Raw genomic sequence first — 27,995 nt, 5'->3', positions numbered from 1 at the left:
CCGTGGACACGCAGAGCGTAAACGTGAGTTCGTGCGTCATGTTGGTATCTTCAGAGGCACAGAGTGTCGTCACAGACGCTGCAGCATCAGCAGCCTCAGACACACAGGAGAGAGCTTCTCCCGGAGCCCAGCGCCGGACCACCTTCATCCATGTGGACGTACCCGGGGTAAAAGTGCACGGACCACGGAGCCATGGAACAGTTTAAACTCTGGACTCCTCTTCTCTCGGCTCTTATTCTGATGGGTAAGCGGCACAAGTTATGAACTTGATCTGGACCATTCTTTAAAATGTTGTAGTGTACCCAAAAGGCTACAGCCCACTTAGTATTTTCCTATGTGTGACTAGATTTTTTTTGTCAGATATAGGAGGCTAAACTTTATATTTTAAACGCTTTATAGGCTACAGGATAAGTTTTTTTTGTGGTGTCTTTCTTGTTCAAAACCAACAGGTCACATGACTGAATTTTATCAGGCTGGTGCCCCGAGTCTGCAGTGCTGTGCGCACTAAATCTACACAGCCTAATGTTTTTGGCATCGCTGTGTTGTGGCTGCGGCTGTGGCTCATGTACAGTAAGTCATATAGTTAGTTAAATGCATTTTGCTAATGGAGCGACAGAGAGGAGCACAGTGCGCTCTGCGCTGGAATTGTTACTTGGACCTTAGCAGAGCTCGGAAACAGCATTTTAACTCTAAACCACAACTTTATTTATTTCATTAGGCGTCAGTCCTATATGGAGTTTTTGTTTGTTAAATCTGTAAATAAGTACATTTGTTTTGTGGTGGCACAGTTTTGCCCAAAACCAATCAACCATTTTAAACTAAGCTACTGTTCTCTGGGCGTTTTCACACATAACAACCAAAACACTATAATCCCACAGTCCCTGTTTAATCAGAGGGACCGTCTCCCTTTCGTGCATTTGCACAGATACAGTGGCTGGAACTGGGGCTAATATGGCTTTAAATGTGCATCTGAATAGTTGTACGTACATTTAGTTAACAGTAAGAAAATGTTATTTTATGGAGCACTGTACCTAAAAACTGAATTAGCCTACATGAACAATTAAACTCAATTATTAGGCCTACCATAGTTACTCAGAATTTGAATGACTGTTTACTAATGAAGTATTTAAATTTTGGAGCTACTGTGTCCAAGTAATTTTTCTTGTAGATCAAATAATGTTTCCCAACAAAGGCAGTGTTTACATGTAGGCTATTCTCACCAAAAGGTTCTTGGTAGGATTGGAAATTAAGACTCCTACAGTGTGAAAATGTTAAAACCCCTTATGTGATGTACCTGGACATTTGGACCGTCTACTTTCTTCTTCTAGTTTTGTGTTTATGACTTGTCTTTCTATAAATGACTTCAGAAAGTATTCATGGGGTTTCAGTGCAGTAGATATATTTTCTGTAGGCCTATTCATTGTCACTGTAAGATGTAGCAAAAAGTATATGTGCATCAGTATTTGCATTTTTACACATATTGCTTTAATTACACACAAATCTTGTCAGAGCCATATTTTTGTGTCTGGTTTGTGTATGCTTTGCTTCGTTCAGAAACAGATGGCGTCAGGTGGATTGGTTTGATTCTATATACGCACAAATTAGCAATAAATCAAATGCATGATTCACCTGTTATTGAAAACCATCACTCAACTTTCCATTTGGACAGTTCATTTGGACTGCCTGCTCACAAAACACACAAGAAAAGCCTGATGACATGGACAAATGCATTCTGGCAGTGATGCAGAGGCTCATACACTGATCCGGGAGTGCACAGCTGGGACAAACTGGCACCAGTCCACAAATGTGCAATGAAAGTGATCAAATGGAAGGATAATATTTCAGACAATATGGGGCTGTGCTGAAAGTAACAAAATAATAAAAATCATCACAGAGCATTTTTGTACATGATGTCTGTCCATTAGACTCCATTATACCGGAACTGGGCCCTACGGTCACAGATATCTGGTCTAAACCCACTAAATTATAGATACATCAGTCGGCCAATATTTTTAGCATATGGGCAATCAGCTTTAAATGTACACTGTATAGCTATTCTGATGGGGTCCACCAGGAATCTTTACAATACTTTACACTTTGCCAAGTGGACTAACCAGAGGGCTCACATTTCTGCAGAATAAACTGAACATTTAAATTTGGGTTAAAACAAGTTAAATATTTTGCTCTGATGCAAGGACGTTTAGCTGTGATTGGAATGTCCAAAATATAATATTGAATAGTTCATATGAAAATTGCACTGCACAATGAGACCACTCTCCTCTCTTACATGTGTAAAACAGGGCTGTAGTTGTTGAAATACCGTGGCGTTCCTATGGATTCCAGAAAATGTGCATCAGTGTATCGGCTATGGAACTTATATTGGTCCATCTCTATCCACTGTGCTCAAAGAAATAGTATAAATGCTTTTCACATGGCTTAAATAACACAGTACTTTCTTCAAAACAATATTCTGCCTATTATTGCATTTATGCCACAATCACCACATTTTGTCACAGTCACCACATTGTTTCATTTTAACCTTTAATTCACAAAAAAATTATATCGATATTGCATTGTAATGGGTGTACACTTGGGACTGTGATTTCCCTTAAGATGCTTTTTTCTGTGATCTAAAATAATAGTTTCACACAGTGTCATGAGTGAAACTACTGTATATTCTTATCTATTACATTCTCTGTGTATTGATAAAGAAGTCTCACTGTGTTTCTTGTAGCACCACTTTAATTTACAAAGTTGCAATATTTCACCCAAATAGTGTTGCCTGAAACTTTGCAACTTTCTTAAGTCTGACGAGGGGTGCATGTGTCCTAAAGTGGGATGTGCAAAGTTTTTCTCTTGTAAACTCTGTGAATCTTGACTGCGTTAACTTCTGATGAACATGAAGTTTCAAACTATTGTTCCTCAGAGGAAAAGTCAGATTTCATGGTTGAAGATCTAAGCTGGTGTAGATCATGTGACTGACAGGATGTATAAGCATGAAGAAGCAACAGCTGTCTTTAGTCATAATAGCTTTGGGTTTTCTGTGCTTCTCTCACTTCCTCACAATCTAAGTGAAAGGAACTATTTGTAGACTTTGTTTAAAAAAAATTAATCTGGGTTGGGCAAAGTGCTTTAACCTGCATACAGAGGACAGATTCACAGAGAGTCATCTTAGCTTTTAACCACCTGGATTTCAACCCACATGAGAGACTCACGTGAGGCTTATTCTGCTTTCTGATTGGATAATCATGTTGAGAACCAAAACACAAAATGATAACAAACAGCTTGGCCATCACGTCTACTGTTCCCGTGCAAATAAAGCTTCAGTCTAGGAATAAATCAGTGTTGCAACTGTTACAAGTAAGATCTGTATTTGAGTTGCACATGTTATTCAACATCAATTTATTAGTTTCTACTTTCTGAAACATCTCACATTTTCTTCTTCTTGGAGGAGATCTTGGGCTGGTTCCATCAGCAGCAGCATCTCTCCTATCAGTGGTGTCTGAGCTTAGCATGATTCATCAGCCGCTTTCACTGTGTGGAAACCGTCTGACCTCACAGCATTAGGGTTCCTTGGCTCGACGGTAGGCGGATACTTTTTTACTTAACCAATCGCTGCTATTTGGTTGTCACATATGTAATGCGCCAAATCCCATAGGAAGAAGAATAATGTCTTTCCCCTTAATAAAATTCACCAAACATTCTCTTTGTTCCGGCTTTAAATCCTCGATCTCGGGACTCGTTGCCAACACAGAATGTCTGAGTTCATCTACATTCATCTTGACCGCTTTGTTTACTGTTGTGTTGTACCACAAAAGGGACCCAGACAGGCACTTGAGTTTGATGTCATGGCTTCACAGCTCTTCACTAATTGGCCGGTGCGTGGTCTACAACTTCCAAGGTTCTTGCACACCGTCTAGTGAATTCCAATTCCTGACCTAGTTGCTGGAGAGAAATTAAATTGAGCAGAGGAACTAGGTGATGCCAGCCTGGCTAGTATGAACTTGCTCTGAAAACAAACTAGAATTTGATTTAATAGGGCTGCAAAATTAATCGCAATGGAATTAAAACTGATTATATTAAACATTATTTGGGAAATGTAGCATTTCCGTCATAAATAACAAAATATCCTGTTTTTATGGAAAAGTACTTTTCTAAACCTGTAATCAAACTTTCACAAACGTGTCCTGGAATTTATGTGATCCTTTTATTAAAAAACCTGTAGTTAGTTATTAGTTCAGGATGCACTGCATAACATTTCTATTGGACAGTCCGCCACCGGCTTAATTCTATGGAAATGTTATTGCCACAGTATAGATTAAACCTGTCTATCACAAGGGAGACAAGCACGTTACAGCACTACGCCACATTACAATTCAGATCTGTGAAGTTGCCCGCATTCACAGAAGGAATTACTGTATTTTTGAGCAACAGAAACACCCATAATGAAGTAATGAATAAAGGCTAGATGGATGTGTTTAATGTCATGCTATGAAGCATTCCAGGGAAAACAATATCATATCATCAAGTAGGTAGCGGACCCTCCACCGGAAAAGTTGGGCAGTGCACCTTTATCTCAAATATCAGCGCTCCATGATGTGTTTGAAAGCAGCTTTACTTGGTAATATGTGGGCTTTAGTGCTTCCTTACTGATGAAACGGGCAGTCTCCTCCTCTATTTAGCATTCATTTTAGTGCTGTCTGTGAAGGGTGCAAAGGTCTTTTATGTTTTCAATGAAAGCGTTTGAGTGTGCTGCGTGTGTCAGTCATAACGTCTCCTGCTGCGTACTTCCACGACGCCAATGTCAGGATTATAGTTGGTGACAGCGGAGGTGGGTTAAATGAGAAGAGCTCATCACACTGATTAAACAGCAAGACGTGTCTGCAGCTCTTCAATCACCCACAGATACACCTGTACCTGAACGCCTCACAGGAGCTGGGGAACAGCTACGTGCGCTTCATGTTTAAGACGAGACAGATTTGTGGACGGATAAGAAGGAGAACAGGGATTTGAATCTCGTGTTGCCACATCATGAGACACTTACACTGTCGCTGTCACGGTGATGTCCTGACCCCTGCTGTGAAGGGACAGTTGGAAAATTCAGTTTGTTTTATGGAGCATGAAGATGAGAGCAGAGCACATGTTTGTAGTGGTGTTTCTGCTGTGGCGGCTGTTTTTTTCACCCATATTGGTTTCGATTCAATGAAAACAAATTAAATGTCTTTCAATTGGAATTTCCTGACGATAAGACTTTTAATCATTGCCATTCAGTCAAATCAAATCTCTTCCTCCAAAGTCTAAACTCTGCTTTAAACCACATGCTTTGACCATGGATTGGCTGTAGCCCACTCTGTTAAAAAAGTGGATCACTGCCCATTAGATTATATGATTGAATCTCAATTAAAATTTCATTAACCGCACAGCCCTTCATTAAAGTCAGTTTTTTTCCGACTATAACCTTTTGTTTCATTCTATGTGCGCTGTTAATAAACATAACCACTAGCTGGGTTTGACAGATGACAGTTAAAGGAACCCGGCATGCAGCATGTGTACGAGTTTGTTTACCAAGCTCAAACAGATGTGTACTCATTTGTACATGCAAAGTATTTCTATGGTGTCCTGGGTGTTTGTGTGAGTACAAAAATGTCCCCATAGACAACAGGTAATTGAAACCGAGCTGCAGTCACTTACATCCAAATTGAGTTACAGGCCTCTTGACAAACAGAAGACCGGTGCCTCACATGGACCACTGCAGACATGTGCACAAGCAGCCCCTCCTCTGGTCCGGGCAGAGAGAAGGGTTTTTGGGAATAAATGGGAGCAGGTCCAAACTATTTGTTGATGGAAGATTACTTTACAGATACTGGAGCAAATGAAAAAACATTAAAAGTAAAAGTACTGCATAAAAATATTCAGGTGCTCATCAAATAACAATTTGAAATGTACTTTAATGTTAAATTTTAGATTGATTTGCCTAAGGAATCAAATGTAGTAAGAAATGTGCAGATTTTGATCAGTAGAGTTGGTTTCTTAATTTTCTCTTTTGCTGAAGCTAGGGATTTAACTTAGATGTGGTAGGAATGTCACCAAGACATAACCATGCACAATCTTATCCCCTTAGGTATTGCAGCAGGACCCAAACCGCAGGTACCAATACTTTGTACATTTATATTGACCCAGTTCCAAAATGTACCAGGGAGGAAAGATATTTGCTTGAAAATGTTGAAAAAGTAAAAGCAATATTTAGTGAATGTTCTCAAGGACAGTACATTTAGACACAAGTACATTTTTTGTTTTCAACACTAGAAGCATAATTACTGTTTACTGATTTCAATTGAGTGAAACGGTTGTGACAGGGCCATGTCACAGTCCAGGAGGCTACACAGATTGACAGATTTGTTTTCATTTAGATCAGGGTCCAACTTTTTACGACTTTTAGGTTCAGAAGATGGCAATAGATCTACCCATAGATTTACATAATGAGCTTATACACGATCAGCTCATCCATCTCCAGACCACTATCAATCTTCTTCAATGATGATCTCTACTTTATGATGCTGATATAGCATTACCTTTTTTACTTACTGTTCTTTGGACTTGCAGGGTTTGCTGTTATTTATTTATTTATTTAATAAGACAGGGACAGTGCACAATATACATTAACCCAAAGAGGAGAAATGTGTTGTGCCAGGTTGTAGCACCAGTGCTAATTTCCACCTGTAGTCCCTGGGCAGGTTCATTGATTGATTGTATTTAACTGATCTTAGCTATCAACTGTTCTTCCTGGAGACCTATGCAGCATGTTCTGGGTTGATGGGGGAAACTGGAATGCCTGGAAGAAACCCATCTAGACACGGGGAGAAACATGCAAACTCCACACAGAAAGGCCCAGGGATCGAACCTGGAACCTTCTTGCTGTGAGGCATGAGTGAGAGACCTGTAGGACCCAGGGGACGAAACACACTCAACTTGAAGGATCTGGGTTTGGAGTTGGAGGTTCTCCCGGTGACCTATAGCCACATGGCATCTCAGAACCGCTTCCTGTTTGCAAGATGTCCTGAGATCTGGGCAGCATGTTGAGGTCTGCCGCTGTTAGTTCAAACTACATTTCACTCCAATCCAATTGTTTGATAATTCTCAGCATGTCATGAAACCAAGATTTTGACTTTGCTGTGAGTCTGTCTTGTTTCTGCATAAGAACAATAAGATGCATTGACCAGACTACACAGAAGTCAGTCAGCTCCCTAGAATATAGTGCTGCATGGCTATTTTTTGAAAGTTGCAAATGAGAACTGGAGCATCCTATTTTGGTCTCATCTGCACCAAAGTGTTATAAAAACAGCATCGCAGATATGTGCTTAATACAGATGTGTGATATGATATTTCTAAACACCAGTACACCAAAATACTCTGACATTGTTTTTGAGAAGTAAATAGAGAGAAGTAAAGTCCTACTCGTTATTATCACTTTTGGGCTTTGACTCCAAGTAGTTTTCATGTAAACAACAGATTTTGTCTTTGATTTCCTAAATTTGGTCACATCAGTCACTTAATCTAATAATGCAAATCCACTTATCTAAACAGGCTGCATATGACTATAATCGTGTTCAGTTAGTTCATATGCCACTCAGAACAACAGAATTACCTTTTTATTTTGTTTTTGTTTTATCTTTTGCTTAAAAACAAATCATATATTTAATCTTCTTTAGTCTGCTGGCTTCATAAGACTTGACAGTATAGAAAGAAATGGTGAAGAGCAGGGAGGACATTCAATTTTTTGGAGTCAGGAATTGGGTCTTGCAACAGTGAGTAGCACAAAAACAAATTATAGATGAATAAAAAAAGAAAGTAATAAGAAATCATTCCATCATTGCAATTCACTACAAAACCATCATCTTGGTTTCAAAGGAAAAACACTGTCTTAGATAAAGAAAAATCCAGCAGTTTCTTCGAATTCCTTGTAGTCGTGGTAACATGGTGGTGAATATGGTTCAGGTTTTAGATTACGTCAGCAGTGGTCCTTGGAGGTTTCACTTTGTAATACTTCTCACAATCTTGGCTCATGTTGGACACATTCTGGTGCAGAGCAGGAGGCACAGTACAGTGGGAGCCATGCATTTACAGTTGCACCAAAGCCAACTGCTGTGCTCTCGGCCTGGCTACGCACCAAGAACACCACCCTCCATTCAAACACTGCTTCTGCTGCAGAGTTTTTAAAAAAATAAATATTTACCGCTACAAAGTGTTTGCGACAGAGGGAACTGGGGTGGGCGATATGCCAAAACACAATTTTCTTGGTGTCAGATCAGATTTCAGTGTCATCACAATTCAGATGCCACAGTGGGGCACCATTGTGTCTTTAGGCAAGGTGCTTCACCCACATTGTCTAGTATGAAAGTGGTGTGTGTGTGAGTGATGCTGGTGGTCGGAGGGGCTGATGGTGCAGATTGGGAGCCTCGCTTTTGTCAGTGTGGCCCAGGGCAGCTGTGGCGAGTAGTAGTAGTAGTTCTGTTTGCTCTGTAAAGCATCTTTCAGTGTCCAGAAAATCACAATATAAAACTAATTATTATTATTTATTATTACTGTAATTGGTTAAATCTAGGGGTGTGCAAAAATTTTGAAAGATTGATATATCGTATCGTTTAATGTGATGATACAGTATCAATATCGGGGGCTGCTGTATTGATTTATCACCAAGAATATTTTTTGTATGTTTTAATAAATTATTTTGTTACAGTGCTACAGATTTGTTGCTTTTGTTTTGATGATTAAAATTGACTTTTTTCATATGAACTTCACACAAGAAGTGATTTAACAAAGACAAACTGTATAGAATCTATTTGAAACATACTGTATCAAATTGTAAGATCACTGTATCGAGATATGTATGGTATTGTGGCCTATGTATGTATTGTATCGGCAACTTCTAGCCTAGTTAAATCCACCTTCCACTAACTCAAATGGCAAATTGTCTTTATATAGCATTTTTTCACCTTCAAGGCACTCAAAGTGTTTTATATCAAGGAACCACTCACCTGTTCATACACACACTCATACACCAGTGTACACAGACACTAGGGCTGAGGTGGCTTTAGCGTCTTGCCCAAGGACACACAAAACAGATTTCATCTGACTGTTCTATCAATGATGTTCATCTTGAACCCCCAACATTCAGATCAATGGACTAACACTCTAGTGGGCTACTGTCGCCCAAAGCATTGTGGAGGCTGACTAATAGACATGGGCATAAAAAAAAACAAAAAATCAGTTTGAGCACAGGGCTGCTTTCAAAAGAAAATTTGTGAATCTTGATATGGCAATTTTGTGAAAATAGCTGATTTGATGGTTATCACTTATTTTTGACTGATGGTGAGATAAGGAGTTAGAATAGAGTGATTGTATTTCACAGCTCTTTTTTGAGTGCCATAATATTTTTGCTACTTTTCTTTTGTGATTTTCAGTGCTTAATGGGTCTGGGTTTTCCCTAAAAGTCCGGACACTGTGTCTTTTTTTAGCCTCTTATTACTTTCCGGTTTAACATTATGACCCCCAACTTATTTAATAATAACCTCTGAATGAATGTGCCCCTCCTCATAATGTGTGCCTTTACGAGTGGAGATGGTCTCAGCTGACCTTTGACACCACAGCCCATCTCCGTCCAAACACACAAACACACAGGAGCCTGTTCAGTCTCCGTGGTCCTCTCTTATATCCATCTAATATGTAACATTTTAAATCATTTCCATACATTTGTCTCTATATGTGTCAACTTCGAAAGACCCTGAAAGACCCTTTGTGTTCTGCATAGAGTCTACTGTTGCCCCGATATTAAAATTTCAATCTCGATATCGACACAGGAGTAGACTTGATTCTCGATGATAAACAACACTCTTTATTTAGACAGTAGAATGTTATTTTCAACGTTAAATTGTGCTTTAATTTATATTACCATGTGGTTATTCAGGAAAAGTTCATTTTTGTCCTGTTGCTGTGACTTTTTTTGTATTGATACAAGTTCAAATGAGTATCTACTTTTGCCATTTTAATTTTAGCATTGTTTTGTATCTGAGTTTGGATACATTTGACAACCATAATAGAGTTAGGAGTAGTTTCTAACACTTTTATTCCTACCTCTCAAGATAAGAAATCTTGAGTAATTAAAAAAGTAACTCTGCTAAGTGAGGGGTACATTTTCTGTTGCAGTGACCAGCTCGAGCCATGCCCTGAACCATTTCCTGGAGCAGTCTTTCTCTAACCCTCTGGCCTCAGACCTTCAGGGCTGTAAGTCAATACCACCAGAATAATAAAACAATAAAATAAAATAAGGCTAACTTAGCATATATATTTTTACCCTGATGCCTGGAGGCAGTTGGCCCTGGTAACATTTGGGTCAGTTTCCTGTGTAGATGTCACATGATCCCAGCCCCCTGCCGCCTCCACACCCACTCCACACACACACACACACACAAACACACACACACACAGATCATTGTTTTTAGTTAAGCAAAAAGAAGTTTGTGGAGCTGACCAGTGCCAACGTACGACGAGCAGAGAGCTTAGATTGATTCGATTTTCCCCATAATCCATTTGAGGTGTGTACATGTTTGGAATGTTCAACTCTGCTGCATCAAATCAAAGTGACAGAAGGCAAGACTTGTTTTCATAGTATATGGTCTAAGTGAAACATGATGATATATGATAATTCGATTTTAATAATTGATTTTACATTCACATTTCAGAGTGTTCACAATACATGCTCTGGGCCAGTATTTCTCAACCAGGAGTACAGTGATATGGGAGTACTTCTTATCACACAGTACTTAGAATGGATTAAAATTTTAAAATAATTAAATAGTATTTGAATTTAAAAAATATCTTACATCAGTAGTAGTTGACAATACACTTACACAGTACTTGGTTGGATCCCTGCTTTAGTCTTTTTGAAGATGTTACTGTATATATAACAAAATGGCAGATAAGTAGGTGATACATGATGATATCTAGTTAGAGTTTACTAACTGATTTTACATTCAGAGTGTTCAAAATGTTTGCTCTAGTGTCAAAACAAGATAATAATAGTGTTTAGAATGATTATATAGTACTACTTTTAGTACCGAAGTTAGGGGATACATGTGTGTGAGACAAAGCTTAGAGGGTGCTGTAATAATGTAAGCGACATTTCATAAAGTTAAAATTTTTGCATAATAATTAACAATTCATAATAATTCATTTGTATTTTGATTTAGAAAGAAATGTAAAATGTCAGTATTGATTTAAAAAGCTGATTTGATACATGATTTGTACATTTGGGGGCACATGAAATGCTATGAAATGCCTCTGCAATAATGTCTAAGCTTACTCCATATGTCCCTCCAGTGTCCTCCTGTGATTTCGAATCCATGTGTCAGTGGACGTTCTCCAATCACAGTGAGCAGGGTGACTGGTTTGTGGTGCCCGCGGGTGAGGCCGAGCAGAGCAGAGTGTCCAGGCCTCGCACTGACCACTCCCTGGGCACAGCAAAGGGTAACACACTGCTGCTGTTTCGTCATGTCTGTCTGCAATGTTTTAAGGAGAATGACTACTGTAAACAACAAAATACCCTTTTATTGAGAAGAAAATACACACATGCCAACCCTTTAGCTTTTAGACTTCTAAAATATGTTCTGAAATCCACAGAATTCTTGAATTGGTTAATCAGTTCATATTTAAGTCTTCTCTCAACTATTAATGCTTCTGTATGTGTTTACAATGTTCACTCTGAACAGAATATCACTTTTTATACATAAATCGTAAATCTAATCAGATTTTGTTTCTGAAATTGTGCAGCCCAATTCCAAACACAGTCCAAAGTAGCACAAAGAACAAGGCAAATTTAAATAATGGTCACATTGTTCCATACATAGTCACATTGTAACTCTAAAGGTATACATTCTGTCTTGGTTCAGGACATTTCCTTCAACTGCGAGCCTCTCCAGGCCAATGCAAGTACTACCTGACCAGTCCAGTCCTGCCCTTCAGCTCGGAGCTCTGCACCTTGCACTTAGCCCTGTTGAACTGGGCCCCAGGAAACTTCAGCCTCCTGATCACACCCATGAACTCAGACCCCCAGCCTCTGCTCATCCACTCAGTCCACAGCAGGTATGCCACGGAGGATGTCAGGAGCAGACACACGCCTTTGAAAGAGCAAGGACAGTCCCAGTAATCTGTTTTTATTCAGGATGCAGACAGTACAGATGAATGCATGTGTAATTGGTTGGGACAGCAGAGGATCTTCTCGTGACATCACAATATTGTAAAATCCTTGTATTTTAAATTGAGCTGGAGAGCAGGTCAGAATACATTGGTGGAAAATGCTGTTTATACTTTGCATCTGATGTCATCAACGTTCCCTGGGAATGATAATGTAGGCTCTACATCTGTATTGCTGTTAGATTTAAATCTCCCTTTTATTTAACACATTTTGGCCATAAAGAACTGATCTATCTGGAGCCATGACAAGTGATTTGTGCTAAATTTGTGATTTGTGATTTGTGTTAAACAAAGCTCTCTCAAGTAACATTGCAATCACTACAGCTTTTCAGTCAACTTGTTGTTGAAAATGAATGCTTGTGTTGATTACAGGCTCCTGAAAATGTGCTGTTTAAATCCATTTTGTATTTCATCTAAAAAAAATAAAAAAAAAATTGAGTGTTTACTAATGTGTGCACTGTGTCTCCATGGTAACTGATGAACATTCTGCCATAGAGATATATGTATGTAACATCACTGCAAAGTATCAATATCTATCTTACTGGGCATATCCACATGAAATGAAAACTAGGCTCTTTTCTGTCAGCATAAATAAATAAATTACTTAATATTCTCCACAGATGCTAAGTGGGACCATTATTCAACAACAAAGACCTTACTGTTGTTGACTTAAAGCTGTAATGTAATTAATATGACAAGTTTATGGGCACAAGACAGATAACATTTGTGGACTGTAGTGTGAATATTACTTTTAAAAACACACTCTCATAATTGGTGTGTTGTAGTGATGATGCTGTGCTATTGTTGAGTGCAGGTGTGTGTGTTTTCAGGGGGCAGTGGGACGAGCTGGAGGCTGTGATTGGCTGGATTGATGAGCCATTCCAGGTCACTCTGTTGTACACGTCCTGCCAGGCTGAGGGCAACACTGTGGCTCTGGACTCTCTGGAGCTCCGAAACTGTGAAGGTGAGATCCAGATCCCAGGATCCCAGTCTCACTCATGGTTTAAAATATCTTCTCAGTCCCCTGACAGTTTGTGCTGCCCTATATTGTCCTCTTCACTCTCTCTTCAGTCCATATTACACATGTTTCTGATGGGATAAAATGGTAACAAAAGAACAGATTTTTTTTTTTTTTTACATTGTTTCGAATCCTCGGACAAAGGCTTCACTTAAACTGAAGAATGTCTGTCATTTTGATTTAATTTAACACTCTCTGGTTGTTGCCATCATTTGATCTGTTACTGATAGTTTGTGTCTGCCTCATAATAGTGACTTTGTTTGTGCTGCGATACTGTGTGCAGAGCAGCCTCTGTCAGAGCTGAGCACTGCCTGTGGGGAGTCCTTCCAATGTGATGCCACTGAGAGCTGTGTAGACTCGAGCCGTGTGTGTGACTTCCACACTGACTGTCCATTTGGAGAGGATGAAGGCTTCATCTGCGGTACGGCCTGTTGTACACTGTATGGACACTTTATGTGAGGCAGAAGTGACTAATTGGGTGAGTGTTCTTGGTGCGTTGCAGGAGCCCTCCCCTTGGGCTCTTACTGTTCGTTTGAGCAGGACGACTGTGGCTGGTCTGTGTCCACGCAGCACTCTCAATGGAGGCGATTGTCAACTGATTATCTGGATATCCAGGAGCTACTGGGAGAAGTTCTGCTCTCCACACCTGGTCAGTCACACTGCATAGACTGTATGCTGCACACTTTGGAACTGGAACTTTTTTATAAAGCTTCTACTTACTAAAAGCAAGGCTGAAGCTGGGATATATTACTCCCATGCTGAACAAAGGCGACCCAAAGCGTGAAGTGGAACAGTAAAGTGAAGTACAGAGGTATACATGGGGGAGATACTGTGCAGGTGTGTGCACACAAATGTGTGTAATCAGAATACTCTCCCAGGCTTTTTATGAAGGTTTATCTATACATTAAGTGTGCTTCTTTCTTTCAGATGTGTGTTCTGTGTTCTTATGTTCTGTACTCTTAATGCATTGTGCTTGTACGTGTGGGGGGCCCTCAGGGCACTTCCTGTTTTTACAGGTCAGAGACAGCAGTGCTGCCAGTAAAGTGTCCGTCCTCAGTCCATGGTTCCCTGCTCCAGTCTCCTCCAGTGACTGCCAGGTCAGTGTCATTATGCCTCTGATTCCTCTGATCGCTCTGTTGTGCTGTGCTGGGCGTGTGTCTCATTCATCTGGGTTATTGTCCACTGTGTTTGTGTAGATGTACTTTTCTCTGTACCTCTTTGGGGACTTTAATGGGACTCTGGTCGTGGCCGTAGAAGAAAGTGATACAGAGAACAGCCCTCTGGTGTGGGAGAGGAATGGCCCGTGGACAGACGACTGGGACCATGTTGCTCTGCAGCTGACTGGGATTGAGCACAGGTATGCAGAGGGGCTGGGGTAGGACAAGGCCAGACCACCCCTGACTTCTGTCTGTGCAGGTTTCACATGAGGGTGACTGCTGTGTGGGCTCCTGGCTCCGAGGCTGATATTGCCCTAGACCTAATCTCTTTGGGAGCAGCCTGCTTCTACACTGGTATCATTGATTAATACTTTACATCTAAGTCATAGACCTGTTGGTTTGTTGTCTTATCCCTCTGTGGGAGTTATGTGCACTAAAAGCTAATGTAAAATGTGTGATTTCGTGCCATAAGATCTTGCAAAACTAAATTGCTGCAAGATCGTGCATACGTAGTAAAAATGATCTTGTGAGATTTTTTCCTCATGTGTTTACATTTGGTTTGAAAAAATACAGTACTGGTGAGTTAAATTTTTTGAGAATGTGTAGTCCCACAAAGCAGAGCTACAGTGACGCCAGAAATATTAAATAATGAGTAATCAAAAAATTGTATTAATAATAATGTCAAAATCTCGTCTTGTCTCGTTCTCTTAGATCCGACTTTGTGTCTTGTCTCGGCTTTTGGAAAGTGTATCTCGTCCCACCCCTAGTGATTTCTGTTTTTGAAATCTTAGTTTTACAACATTGTCCAATGATCTCAGAGCTCTCTTTGTTCTGTGGACAGATATAAATGAGCTGGGGCCTGCGGTGGACCTGGGGGATCTTCTGAGCCCTCTCCCTGAGCCCTCAGCCTCGGGTATTTAGCACTTTGTTAATCCTTTCTGCCTCTGGGTATACACAAAGCAGCAGGACTCGCACACTCCCACATCTGAGCAAGAACAGAACCATGTAGTTTATATCAGTACAAACATGTTCTAAAATGTGATTCTTATTAGTTCTGTTAGTTTGTCAGTTCATATTTCCTTTTATTTCTGGAAGGGTTTAGAATGTGACCTTTGAACAGAATTGTATTATTAAAACATAACAAACCTAATACCTAACCTAACACCAACCTAATCACAGTACTTATCAGAAAAATCACAATTTAATATGTTCTCCAAATGCCCAGCTGTAGTGCAGAGTTCAGATAAATCACAGAATCTATTCATGTATGATTTGAGTTTCTCCATCTTTGCAGAGGTTTCCCTGACTACATGGTTCTTTACCTCGTGCGGGGCGAGTGGTCCACATGGGCCCACTCAGGCTCAGTGTGACACCACCTACAGGAACAAGAACGTCAATGTCACTGTGGGAAAGGATGGTCCACTGAAAGGAGTCCAGATGTGGAGGGTCCCAGCCACAAACCGATACCAGTGAGTGCAAAACCACCCCCAATGCACCAACCCCAGCATGGAGATTGGTGTCACTGAAAATCTACATCTGAACTGGTTTATCAATGGGATGGCTTTCTGTAAGAGAAATGGCACAATACATAGAAACGGTGGTGATCTATATAAACTACAGTTACTGCTACTGCTAATATGACCACAGATGTTGAGTCACAGGATGGTGTCTTCTGACTATGGAGTCCCAATCTGTCTGATGCACAGTAAGGGGTTTGCTCAAGTGTGCTGCAGTCTGTCTAATATGATCGGGAGTGTGGACTTTGTGCCAGAAAACAATTTCCTTTAGTCACTGCACTGCATTTCATTTCTTTGTCCCCCAGGATCTCAGCGTATGGAGCCGCAGGAGGGAAAGGAGCCAAAAATCACAACAAGCGCAACCATGGGGTCTTTATTTCAGCGATGTTTGTTCTGGAGAAGGGAGATACACTGTACATTTTGGTCGGCCACCAGGGAGAAGACGCGTGTCCAGGGGTGAGTGAGACGTCAGCAAAGATAAAGCTCTGTTTGTATTGATTGACACGGCAACAATTTACTATTTAAGAGCAAAATAATTGAGCTACCTTTTCCTGTGGAGCAGAGAAACCAGCTGACCCAGAAGATTTGTCTGGGGGAGTCTTCAGTGATAGAAGACAACCTGAGGGAAGGGGCAAATGCTGAGTGGGCCGGAGGTGGAGGAGGAGGGGGTGGTGCCACATACATCTTTAAGGTAATTTGCAATGGTTTTAATCACACATATTTACAGACATCTTTCAAACTATCTCATTTAGAAATTTGTAAATATTTATGGAATTTACTGACATCCTCAAGCCGTATCTGACTGTACTCATACGTAACATGTTGGATCAGGATGTTTTTTCTACTCTCAGATGGAGGGGGGTGAGATGGTGCCTCTGCTTATCGCGGCTGGGGGAGGCGGAAATGCATACCTGGAGGACCCAGAGTCCAGTCTGGATCAAACCCCTCTGGAGCAGTTTGAGAACAGCACCAGTGCCCCCAGCAGCAGTGGGCACACAGGAGCAGCAGGTACAGGTCCAACCTTTGCTTTTTAACACAGTTTTTTCCTTCTCACACAACTGACTTAAGCATTGATTATATATTAACAATGATGTATTCAATTTATATACTGCTTTTTTGGACACTAAAAGATGGTTTATATTGCATTACTCATTCATATCAAGTATGTTGTGGTTAGCTACTTTTAAAACTACAGCTGCCATGTCATAGGTACTTACCATATGTACACCATCCAAGTACTAATGTATAATTCAGGGGATAAAATTATTTCTTATTATATCTCTCATTCCAAACTTTCCTCTGGCTGTTTTCAGGTGGAGGTGGGGGCTGGAGAGGTGACCTGAGTCCTCACTCCCAAGCGGGACAGTCTCTCCTAGATGGGTCTGTCGGGGGGTCTGCCTGTCCATTGGCTCTGTCTAAACTCGGCTGGGTAACCTACGGGGGCTTTGGAGGTGGAGGGGGCGCATGCACCGCAGGAGGAGGTGGAGGTGGCTACAGAGGTTGGTCTCTAAATTTCATTTTGTCAGTTACAATGTAAATATAATTTACATTTCTGCTTCACACGGCTCTGACATGTGTTGTTTATGAAGTATTAAGTTGAAATCATTTTAAAAACCCTATCACCCAGAAATTAAAATTACTTATGTTCCAGGAGGAGATGCTGCTATAACTGATGAGATCTTGGCTGACGGCCAAGACGGAATCTCTTTCATTCACCCCGCAGGAGAGATCTTCCTGCAGCCGTTGGCAGGTGTGCCTCAGCAGCACAAGCTTCATGTGTCATAAGGAACAACGATGTTGTCAGGGTGTCAGGCTGTCTCAGTGTCAAAAGGCCTCAGGACTCACTGACTGAATTCAAATGTTAAGTGACTGGGATGTCCACTGTAACCACTTGTAATGGGACACACATCACTTTCCAGTTATGCTATACATTATACATATCTTATATATCATAGAAGCAGATTACTCTTCTTCACTCTTCTCCTCAATATTTTCAAGCACAATAAAGTATATGAAGAATGTTACACTTACATTGCCTTACACAACGCATACATATTTTTCTCATTTCATAGAGAACTGATTTATCTTTGTTACTGCAGTAAAAACTAGACAGACAATGACATAATTGTGTTTTGTGCAGCCATGGAGAGCCATGGGGAGTGTGAGATCAAAGTACAACCCAACTGTAGTCACTGTCAGATGCAGAACTGCAGACGGGATGAGGACACGCGTCAGATTATCTGTCTGTGCCACGACGGGGAGGTCCTGGCCAATGACAACGTCACCTGCATCAGTGCTGTAGGTACGACATGTCTGTGAGTTTGAACATCTATTTTCAATATCTGATGACTGAGGACTAACTGACCCTCCTGTTCTCACCAGCTTCTCCCCAGGGCCCCATCCCTCAGAGCCCTGTCCCTCAGAGTCACATGTCAGTGTCTCTGATCCTGGCAGTGGTGGCCTCTACTGTGGCCAGTGGTGTCGCTCTCATCTGTGCTGGTGTCATCCTCAGTAAGAGGCTTTCTCACTTCTGTGCCCACTCTGTGCCTGCTGCCTTCCATCGGCTCTGAAGGAGACCGAGACTTACTGACGTAGAATACTAATATGAAGGGAGCCCAATATGGACATTTACTGTTTTCAACAGGTTTACATAGAAAAAAGTCTGTCAATGAAAAAGATGCCACTAAATATGTACATGATGTGTAAAGGACAGTACTTTCACATAAACTACAGGTGTGTGTCTGATAAAGGGACTAACACATGTACACCTTTGTCTTCTCTCCAGTGTTAAGCTTTGATATACTCTTTGTTATACTACTACTACTACTACATATTACTACTGTTAAACTCTAATACAAATATTTTAAGCATATATGAGGTTGGCGTATGTGCGATGGGAGGTGTGTGAGGGTGACACAGTTTGTGAGGTGGAAGAATATGTAATTCAAACACTCTAAAATTCTCAGAGAGTATTTGTGTAACTGTGACATTTACATTTTTTTTTATCATATTGATATTTCAAAGAGCAGGAAGTCAGCTTTAGTCAGTTTAGTGTGACCCCCCACCCCACTCCCCATGCAGAGAGGTAGTCTGTTCCCTGAGCCTCTTTAATGTGCTGTCTTATCGCTCATTACCTTCTTCCTGCCCTCCCCTCCATCCATGGATCCATGGATCCCCTGAGTCCTGCATCTAGCATGAGGCTAAGGGTCATCGATACCCCTCATGTGCACGTGTCCTACCCACCCATCCCCTTCCAGGCAGTGTGCCACCTATACCCTCCTCACCTTCATCCTTCCCAGGCACCTATCACCTGTACCACCCCATCACCCACCACCTCCTCCCATGAGGAACCACGACCTGTACCCCCAGACTACCACCTGCATCAGGGACGTCGCTGCCTCAGCGGCGGGTGAGTGCCCCTCACTTGCCCTGATGGTCCAGAAGTTGTAACAAAGAGAGGACAGTGGTCACCAGTCTTAAAACCTCTACTTACAGTCTGTAATCATTTCATGATAGGAAAAGCAATAATTTAATGTGGCCTTCAGTGTGACCGCTCTTGACCCTCTTTGTGTTACCACTTCTCCTCTCGATAGGGCTCTGATGCAGGCCAAATGTCTGACTGATTTTCTGTCTGTAACTGAAACTCTGTTTGATGTGTGCAGTGTGGTACCGCAGGAAAAGTGACCTGCATGCTGTCAGAGGACGGCTGCAGAGTCCAGAGTACAAGCTCAGTAAAATTCGCTCCTCCACCATAATGACAGACTACAATCCAAACTACTGTTTTGCTGGTAAAGCCAGCTCACTCAGTGAACTGAAGGAAGTTCCCCGGAAAAACATCACTCTCCTTAGGTCAGTGTGAAATCAATTATTTTATTTTCTTATAAGATATTTCTACTGTAGCATAAGAATCTCAGTGACATTATTTGACTATGTGGTGCAGGGCTCTTGGCCATGGAGCGTTTGGAGAAGTGTACGAGGGACAGCTCCTGGGGATGAGTGCTGATAATAGTCCCATGCAGGTTGCTATAAAGGTCAGCTGCCACTGTGGCAGAACATATTATTATACTTAAAGGCCACACATGTCAAAGATATTTTTACTTTCTTTATTTCTAAAAGTTCATATTCTTAATTGAATCATGAATAGTTTCTGGTCATTTTAATTGGTTCATGCTCTGTAGACATTCACCTCCTCTGGACAGAGTGGACAATATAATAATCTTGCCATCTTCAGATTATAAATCCAAAACAGCTCCCTTGGGTTTCATGGACTTGGTCATACAAGTGTTTCACAAAGGAAATGTAATCTCTTTCTTTGTGTCTTTGTGTTTCCCAGACCCTTCCTGAGATTTGCTCAGAACAAGACGAGATGGACTTCCTGATGGAGGCTCTGATCATGAGGTTATTTTATGCTTCTTAATTTTTAGGTTTTATTAAGTTAAACAGAGAGATAGTACCATAATCCGACTTGTGTTTCTGGTGCAGTAAGTTTAGTCATGAAAACATTGTTCGCTGCATTGGAGTGAGTCTCAACATCCTGCCACGCTTCATCCTCCTGGAGCTGATGACAGGTGGAGACATGAAGAGCTTTCTGAGGCAGCACAGGCCCAGATCTGTGAGTGTGCATGGGGCTATGCTAAGTGTGTGTGTGAGTCTATGTTTTGATGTGTGCTGCTGTATCCAGGGCCACACCTCATCCCTCACCATGAGGGAGCTGCTGCGCATGGCCCGGGACATCGCCTGTGGCTGTAGATACCTGGAGGAGAACCACTTCATTCACAGGTTCAGTCCCACCCCACACATTCACACATGTCACAGCTTTGCACAAGCAATTTAAGTTATTCTAGCTTTTAAATTAGGAAGTTATTATTTTTTTCTACATCAGAAACATAGCTGGAGTTTGTTTTTTCTTTTATTCATACATGTTTGAGTAATCTGCAGTAATCAACCCTTTGACGTCACAGCTAACCTACATGGCTATGGCAACCAATATAGCAGAGTTAGCAGCAACTATTTTTAACCTAATGGAAAGTTTTACTCTTAAGTGCACCAGCAACTGGAGAGTTTTGGGTTCATTTTTACATAGGGTACATCATTTTAGGTAATACAATGTTGAATACCATCGGTAAGGGCTCCAGAAAATGATATCTTCATTAAACCAATGACTTGCCACTTTTTCTACACAACTGTGGACTTTAATACGATTTTTTAAAATAATGCTAAACTTTCAAAAGAATCAGGCTTAGAAAAATGTAGGTTGGAGTGACCTAAATGTTTTATTTTTTTCCTTTAGAGACATTGCTGCTCGAAACTGTCTGCTCACATGTCCAGGACCTGACCGAGTGGCAAAGATAGGAGACTTTGGTATGGCCCGAGACATTTACAGGTCAGCCATCAGAAAAACCCTTGAGAACCTCTGCATCTTGCTCTCTGTAAGAGGTCCCTCTTCCTTTCAGGGCCAGCTACTACAGGAAAGGAGGCAGAGCCATGCTGCCTGTCAAATGGATGCCCCCTGAGGCTTTTATGGAGGGAATTTTTACCTGCAAAACTGATACATGGTAAAAAAAAAAAGTGTGGTCAGTTTACCTACATGCATAGGCTACATGATGTATGTTAGCATAAACACTTCATCACCTCCTGACTTATACTACATTTTTACAGATATACACACATAATGTGTAAACAGTGCTATCCTGTTCTATATCATTCTAAACATAGATACTGCAATAAGTAAGAGCCTGTTTAATGTGTTATATGTCTCCCTCTGGAGGTCATTCGGAGTATTGCTCTGGGAGATTCTTTCTCTAGGATACATGCCTTATCCCTGTAAAACCAACCAGGAGGTTCTGGAGTTTGTCACCAGTGGAGGCCGTATGGATCCCCCAAAAGGGTGCCCCGGGCCTGTGTGAGTTATGTACTGTGATGTTGTGGTGTTTTAATCTTCTTAATATCTGAATTTAATGTCTTTCAAGTCATTTAATTTAACAGTAAGGTAGATCTGGAAACTGTGAAACCTTTGTATGATAGCTGATTACTGACACTGCACTTTGTACAGTTACCGGATCATGACCCAGTGCTGGCAGCACTGTCCAGAACACAGACCTAACTTTTCTACAATTCTGGAGAGAATCAACTACTGCACTCAGGTTTGAAACGTTTGTCTGACAAAGTACTTTTTTCAGCAGTTATTTACCACAGATTGTCTTCAGGACCCAGATGTGATCAACACTCCTCTTCCAGTGGAGTATGGCCCTGCTGCAGAGGAGGATGCAGTCCCACGCCCCTCTGAGCAGCTCCCTTCCAACCACACACCTCTGACATCGCTGAGTGTCTCTGTCACTCCTACTCCACAACAGCTTGCTAAACCACACTTTCTCCTTCTTGCCGACCAACCCCTTCAACATGAGGCCCCAGAGGTGACCCCCAAGGGGACCTGGCTCCACCCTGAGACTCAGAATCAACCACACTCTATAAATCATTCCTCATCAGGAAGTCAAAGACTTAAGAACAAAACCAAGAACTTGTGGAACCCCACGTATGGCTCCTGGGTTCTGGAGAGCATCAGGGGTAAGAAAGCCCTGGTCCACACTCAGTCCATGCCTCTGTCCTCAGGCAGCAGCCCTCCACAGAGCTCCACCTCTGAATGCACTGACACAGCCTGTGATGGAGCCAACAGCCTTCACCCTGGGACATCCACAGTACTCTCCCATAGACTCCCTGGGGTGGCCTCTGGCACTTCCAAGGCTGGGATGGACCTGGCTAAGCTTCAGAGCTTCCCCTGTGGCAATGTCAACTATGCATATGATGAGCAGAGCTATGAGTCAGAGAACCTGCCTTTGGCAAAGGCTGAAGTCCCAGTGGTAAAGGCCAGCTGTGCTCTGAGTGTGTCTTTGGGAAGTGGCTTAGGACTGCGGCTCCACACCTCAGCCAAAGCACCCAAACTGCTCCTGAAGAGGCACGCCAGCTATGGACACGAGGATGTGAGGAGACACACCAAAGCTGATAAACCTCCCCGTGACCGTGACTCAGGATTCTCTCTGTCTGAAGACCTCAGCGTAACCCCAATCTAATGCAAGCCTAGGACAACACTGAGCTGTGCTCAGCTGTGCTTGGCTCATCTCCTCACAATAAAATGCTGGAATTTGCTCAGAGCGCTGTGCACACCATTGCCACATGCTTGGTGCATGCTATAGCATTAAAAGACACACTGTATGCCCAATATTTCCTCACAAGAGCTTTAAATACTGCTGAGCCAGTACAAGTACACAGTAGCATACATAGTAGCATATACATAGTAGTATACCTTGTTCCAGCAGTGGATCAGAGTGTTGCTGTTAATGTTTAAGTTACTTTTTCGGTGTAGATCAGCAGCCCACATAAAGAAAAACATACTATTATTACATATGCTTTTTCCTGATTATAATAAACAAAGGCTTTCAATGTTTTTCAATATATATTTCAATATTAATTTTAAATGATTTCAAAAATAGAAATGGGTTGATAGGCCTTCCACTCAAAACTGCAGAAGTGACAGGCCCTGACCATAGTGGCATTTCACTGTAGCATGGAGAGGATGTTATTTTGTGTTTTTATTTTTGAAATATGGCTATGCAATGTTTATGAACATTATTTGTATGACCTGAAGTAAAATTTGTTTTACTTTTCACATGTACAAAGCAGGGAGGGAGTTTACACTGGACTACCTAACTCTACTCCTTTTTTTCATTGCTTTACTGTAAGTTGACAGTGTTTGAAGCAGATCACTGCCATTAGATGTTTACTGAGGGAGACCAGCAACCTGCTGCTCTTTTTGTGTATCTTATCCTTGTGTTAAATAAATACAATATTTTAGAAGTTGTAGCCATTGTTTAGTGTTTAGTTTAGTTTAGTTAGTGTTAACCCTTGTGACGAGTCTCCCAGTGTATAAAACACATGTATTTAATACAAAATAGGTAGTAGACTATTATGCTATACTGGAATTGAATTTTTCATTTTTATAAATATATATATATATTTTTACAGCAGAATAATTCACATTGATGGTTATGTATGTAGCTTGTAGAACATACTAATACAATTTGCTGTCTCCTGATTTCTCACATTACCATTACCCCTATAACAGCAAACAATTGTATTATACAAATAAATAATAATGTTTGGTTGTAAATGGTGTGTTTCTTAACATAATTCCACACCTTCTCCTTTTGTGTTTTATTTGTTTTGTAATAACAGATGCAAACAGTCCACGTGGATCTGCTGTGAAATATCCATTTGTGTGTCTCACAGAAACGTAGGCAAAAAGGAGGATTTGACTGTTGTCCTGCTGGGTATGTGAGGGACCTTTCTCCAGTGTCATTTGGCCTGAGCATAACCATATTTTGGACCAGTTGCTGGGTAACAAAGTTCCCTACACCAGAATAACTTGTATTTTAACACTCACCAAAGAACTATTTCACAATCTTATTAATAGTTAACTATATCCGTAATATAAAGGTCATGAGTTGTGGGTGGGTGTTAGCACAGTCTGGTTGTTATGGCTGCAGGATTCTATTGTGGCCTCTATGGTCTGGATGAGGTTCTGCAGACCCCACAGGTATCCATCCTCACGGTTTCCCTCCTTCCAGGGCACATTGTGTAGCAGCTGTCCCTCTGCGAGAGCTGTGGTCTTACCAAAGTCTATCATCCACACCTGTGCCTTGCCTGATGCATCGTGGAGAAAGAGCAGAGAGCTTCCAATCACCTGGAAGCAGCCACTTTACTAACATGATATTTTAAACTCAGAATCTGAACATAACAAAGAGAGATTACCTCGTGCTGCTTGAAAAACTGTGATTTGGTCAGGGCCTGCTGAATCTCTGTGAGTCTGCTCAAGTACGATTGCTGTTTTTGTTAAATTGAAAAAAAAGAAAGAAAAAATAAACAAAACTAATGTCATACAATAAATAACGCTTTTCTGTGTCATGTACCAGGATGACAATGCTCCCCCCAACAAAGTCCTGGAAGATCTTGATAATATCCTGCTGAGAGCGTGTTTTCTTAAAGTCGGTCCGGCATGTCCCATCACTCTTCTGTGGACAGACAGTTGTCAGTATTTGCCCAGACCACACCTGTGTGTTGCTAGGGGCAGGGCACTGTTTACCTTGATGCCCTCGATCCTGAAGCCCAGTGTATGTGTGGAGCTCAGTGTCTCTCTCCACTGCATGTAGCGGGGTTTGGTGACTGCAGCCTGGGAGTGCTCCTCTGCTGTGGGCCCCTCTCTATCCACCTCCACCATCTTCTTATACAAGTCCTCTCGGAGGCGGGGGTGCTCTCGAGCACGCACCAGCTCCTCCTCAAGATACGTCCTGGAAGTACATCAACTTCATAAACACAAATCTAAGTTATCAGCAGACTTGTTATTATGATTAAGTGAATTAAGGAGACCAACTTGGAGTTTGAGGTAGAGCACAAAAAAAAACTCATCTTAAATAAAGTCATTCTGATTCTGTGCACAAACACTGACAAGCTCAATTGCTCTTATAGTTTTTAAAAATGCATAAGTGTTCTCACCTTATGCCCATCTTACAGTCCATGACATTGGGCTGGTCAAAGGGCACCAGCAGGTCATTCAAGTGAAGGAAACCCTGTCCATCACTCTCCACCACCCCGTGGTACTGTGGCACAAAGGGCAGCAGGCTGTCCTCTTGGAGCTTCTCAAAACACTGCCTCTCATTGTCACAGAGCTTTTTCAGAATAGTGCCTTCCTCTGCTGATTTAAAACTCCCTGCAGAGAGTGAAACACATTCTGTTAAGCTCCCTCAAACTATACACAGTAATGATATAAACAAAATAATTAGATAGTTGCCTTTGTGGCCTGCCAGCTGCACCCAGTTGACTTTTCTCTTGAGAGAGCCTCGAAGCGGCCAGCGAACAAAAGTTTTGAGCTTCGACCATGACCTGACCTGCACACAGTACAATAGCTTCACTCACACTTAAGGCTTTTTACACATTTGCCATCTCTGTTCATCATGACGTTGTCAAAAAAAGGGTTGAATGTATATGGCCAAAGTTATAGTTACAGTCAAAAACATTCAAATGTCATGGTGTCATTTCTCTAAACCTATTACTACCGGTAATAATATGTGTGTATAGTATGTGTGTGTTTCAGCTGACTGAGCATGCTCTGATTGAAAGAGGAAATGAAACAGGGACAGTTTACACAGTGGAAAACTCTCTGTTAAATATCAAGCCTGTGCTTCTCTCACATCTTCATGAGAACAGTACTATTATGCAGTCCACACAGTTCGCACATGTCCTTTCTGCTCTACATACTGTGAAGTGGAGGAAAAATTACTGAATCCAACTTTCCAGGACCTGATTGGAGCATATGAATAATGTGAATATGCCACAGAAGGAACACCAGTCATGCCTACAAAGCTCAGAAAGCTCAGACTCTTATTAAGGCAGCTCATTTTAACACTGCTAAAATGTCTCAAACAAACATGGCCCTGAACTAGTTTGTCAAAGGTGGGGGCCCAATATGTCACAACAAGGACTTAGCTGAAATCTCAGGGTTTTTTTTATCCACAAAATAAATATTTTCTGAACCGAGATAAGGTCATTATATTACAAAAACCCGCATGTGCCAAAGAAAGCAGGTTTTCCAACAAGACTGAACACTTTCTAGAATGACGCATTGTTCATGCACAGGCCTGTACCCTTGGCTGAGTGTTATAACTTCATAATATCACTAATTCAGATATGACTACTTTTTTCACATAATTTTTTCACTACAATGAACACATATGCAACCTTTGAAATCAAGTCACTACTCGCCGTGTAGTTTAGGTTTTGAAATGTGTTTTGGTTGAGTCAGATTTTATCTTGGAGCAGATACTCAATAAAAGTTGGGAATTATTTAGGCACAGTGAAATACACGGTCTTCAGCTTGTATAACTTCATTTTATTTCAATTTCAATTTCCCCTTTCGTCTTTCAGTGCATATAGAACTGTTGGCCACTGGTGCATGGTGAATGAACGCGTAATTAACGCCGAGTCTGCGGCTGCAGATGTCCGTGCACTGCTGCGCGTACTCACCTCACACGAATCCCCCAGCTGCTCTAAGGTCACAATGCCACGGCCCTTGCTCTCGCTGTCACTGAGCAGGTCGTCTTCAGACTCTAGGGTGGAAGAGCCCGTGGATGAGATGGACGTGCTGGAGCGTGTTCTGCGCAGCGTCCCGTCCTCAGTTGATCCCCAGTCCTCCTGCTGCAGCTCCAGTGACGAACCGTACTCAGGGGTGATAGTAACCTGCGGGATGGCCATGCTTGGAGCGTGCGGCTCGTGGGTTCTCCTTTCTAAACGGGACCCTTCTGAGAGCCCAGTCCCTAACAGATCCCTTGTGCTCTTTTTGCGAGTCGCTTTAGGCATTTCGAAGTTTACCTATTAAGCCCTACTTGACTCATTATACTGCGATAGGTATGCAACTGTGCGCGCTGTGCACTTCCTGACCGACTGCGCGCCCTGACGCATCCGTGTGTGTAGTGTGTGAGTCTGAGCTGAAGGGAAACCCCTTTGGGCCGGTTTCCGTCAGTGAACTCTCTAAACTACACAGACAGCTGCACCAATCACCTTCCGCGTAACTTTTTCACTTCCTCAGTTTATATGACCTGCATAAAAAGTGAATTTATAGCTGCTCATCGTCATTGTCCCAGATCACCTTTTCGGCTGTATTTTACGAAAGAAGTAGCCTACATGCTCTGTAGCCTAATCTGTTGGGCTACTAGGCATCTGAACTACTGAAATCATGACAATAACCATATAGGCATGTACAGGGTGGGCGATTTTACAGAAATCAGTATCTCGATGTATAGGCTAGAAATGTCAATTTAGTTTGACGTTTCCGTTTCTTTTGGGTGTAAGCTAATTTTTTTTAATATAGTTTCAATTATAGACAATGTAGGCTAGTCGATATTAAAATTTTGCATATCTCCAACAAACATTAGTTCCACAAATTATTTCCACCCCTAGCCTTAGGCTTTAGCACAGGTTTTTCATTTTACTGCTAATTTGGCGTCA

At 41.5% G+C, this 27,995-nt stretch overlaps 2 protein-coding genes across 4 annotated transcripts; one reads left to right on the top strand and one right to left on the bottom strand.

Annotated features, from left to right (window-relative positions):
• Positions 1–73: 73 nt before the first annotated feature.
• On the top strand, positions 74–24,105 carry ltk (leukocyte receptor tyrosine kinase). 3 transcript variants are annotated; one of them, XM_055159779.1, is made up of 30 exons: positions 112–244; positions 450–570; positions 10,204–10,281; positions 11,377–11,523; positions 11,946–12,138; positions 13,080–13,213; positions 13,551–13,688; positions 13,770–13,916; positions 14,264–14,364; positions 14,464–14,624; positions 14,684–14,778; positions 15,266–15,337; positions 15,719–15,893; positions 16,247–16,397; positions 16,504–16,632; positions 16,793–16,949; positions 17,255–17,440; positions 17,593–17,691; positions 18,082–18,243; positions 18,324–18,452; positions 19,604–19,790; positions 19,882–19,972; positions 20,275–20,339; positions 20,424–20,553; positions 20,623–20,720; positions 21,232–21,324; positions 21,395–21,496; positions 21,709–21,843; positions 21,994–22,084; positions 22,148–24,105. In XM_055159779.1, the coding sequence occupies exons 2-30, from the start codon at positions 564–566 to the stop codon at positions 23,006–23,008; spliced, it is 4,314 nt and encodes a 1,437-aa protein (XP_055015754.1). In that variant the 5' UTR covers positions 112–244; positions 450–563; the 3' UTR covers positions 23,009–24,105. The 3 variants fall into 3 exon arrangements, with proteins under 3 accessions (XP_055015747.1, XP_055015754.1, XP_055015760.1); XM_055159772.1 differs by lacking the exon at positions 450–570 and having other exon boundaries at positions 74–244; XM_055159785.1 differs by lacking the exons at positions 112–244; positions 450–570; positions 10,204–10,281; positions 11,377–11,523 and having other exon boundaries at positions 11,999–12,138; positions 13,556–13,688.
• Positions 23,913–27,475, bottom strand: itpka (inositol-trisphosphate 3-kinase A). Its single transcript, XM_020919760.2, has 7 exons — positions 27,015–27,475; positions 25,783–25,879; positions 25,488–25,701; positions 25,078–25,282; positions 24,905–25,006; positions 24,747–24,818; positions 23,913–24,678 (listed from the first exon to the last, which is right to left on the bottom strand). Exons 1-7 carry the CDS (start codon positions 27,345–27,347, stop codon positions 24,433–24,435), a joined length of 1,269 nt encoding a protein of 422 aa, XP_020775419.1. The 5' UTR covers positions 27,348–27,475; the 3' UTR covers positions 23,913–24,432.
• Between the last annotated feature and the right edge of the window lie 520 nt (positions 27,476–27,995).

This window comes from Boleophthalmus pectinirostris, unplaced genomic scaffold, assembly GCF_026225935.1.
Source record: "Boleophthalmus pectinirostris isolate CB_2022bp ecotype Guang Dong unplaced genomic scaffold, ASM2622593v1 HiC_scaffold_10, whole genome shotgun sequence".
Lineage (NCBI taxonomy): Eukaryota > Metazoa > Chordata > Actinopteri > Gobiiformes > Gobiidae > Boleophthalmus > Boleophthalmus pectinirostris.
The sequence above is the reverse complement of the archived record's forward strand: the minus strand, read 5'-3'. Positions and strand labels throughout refer to the sequence as shown.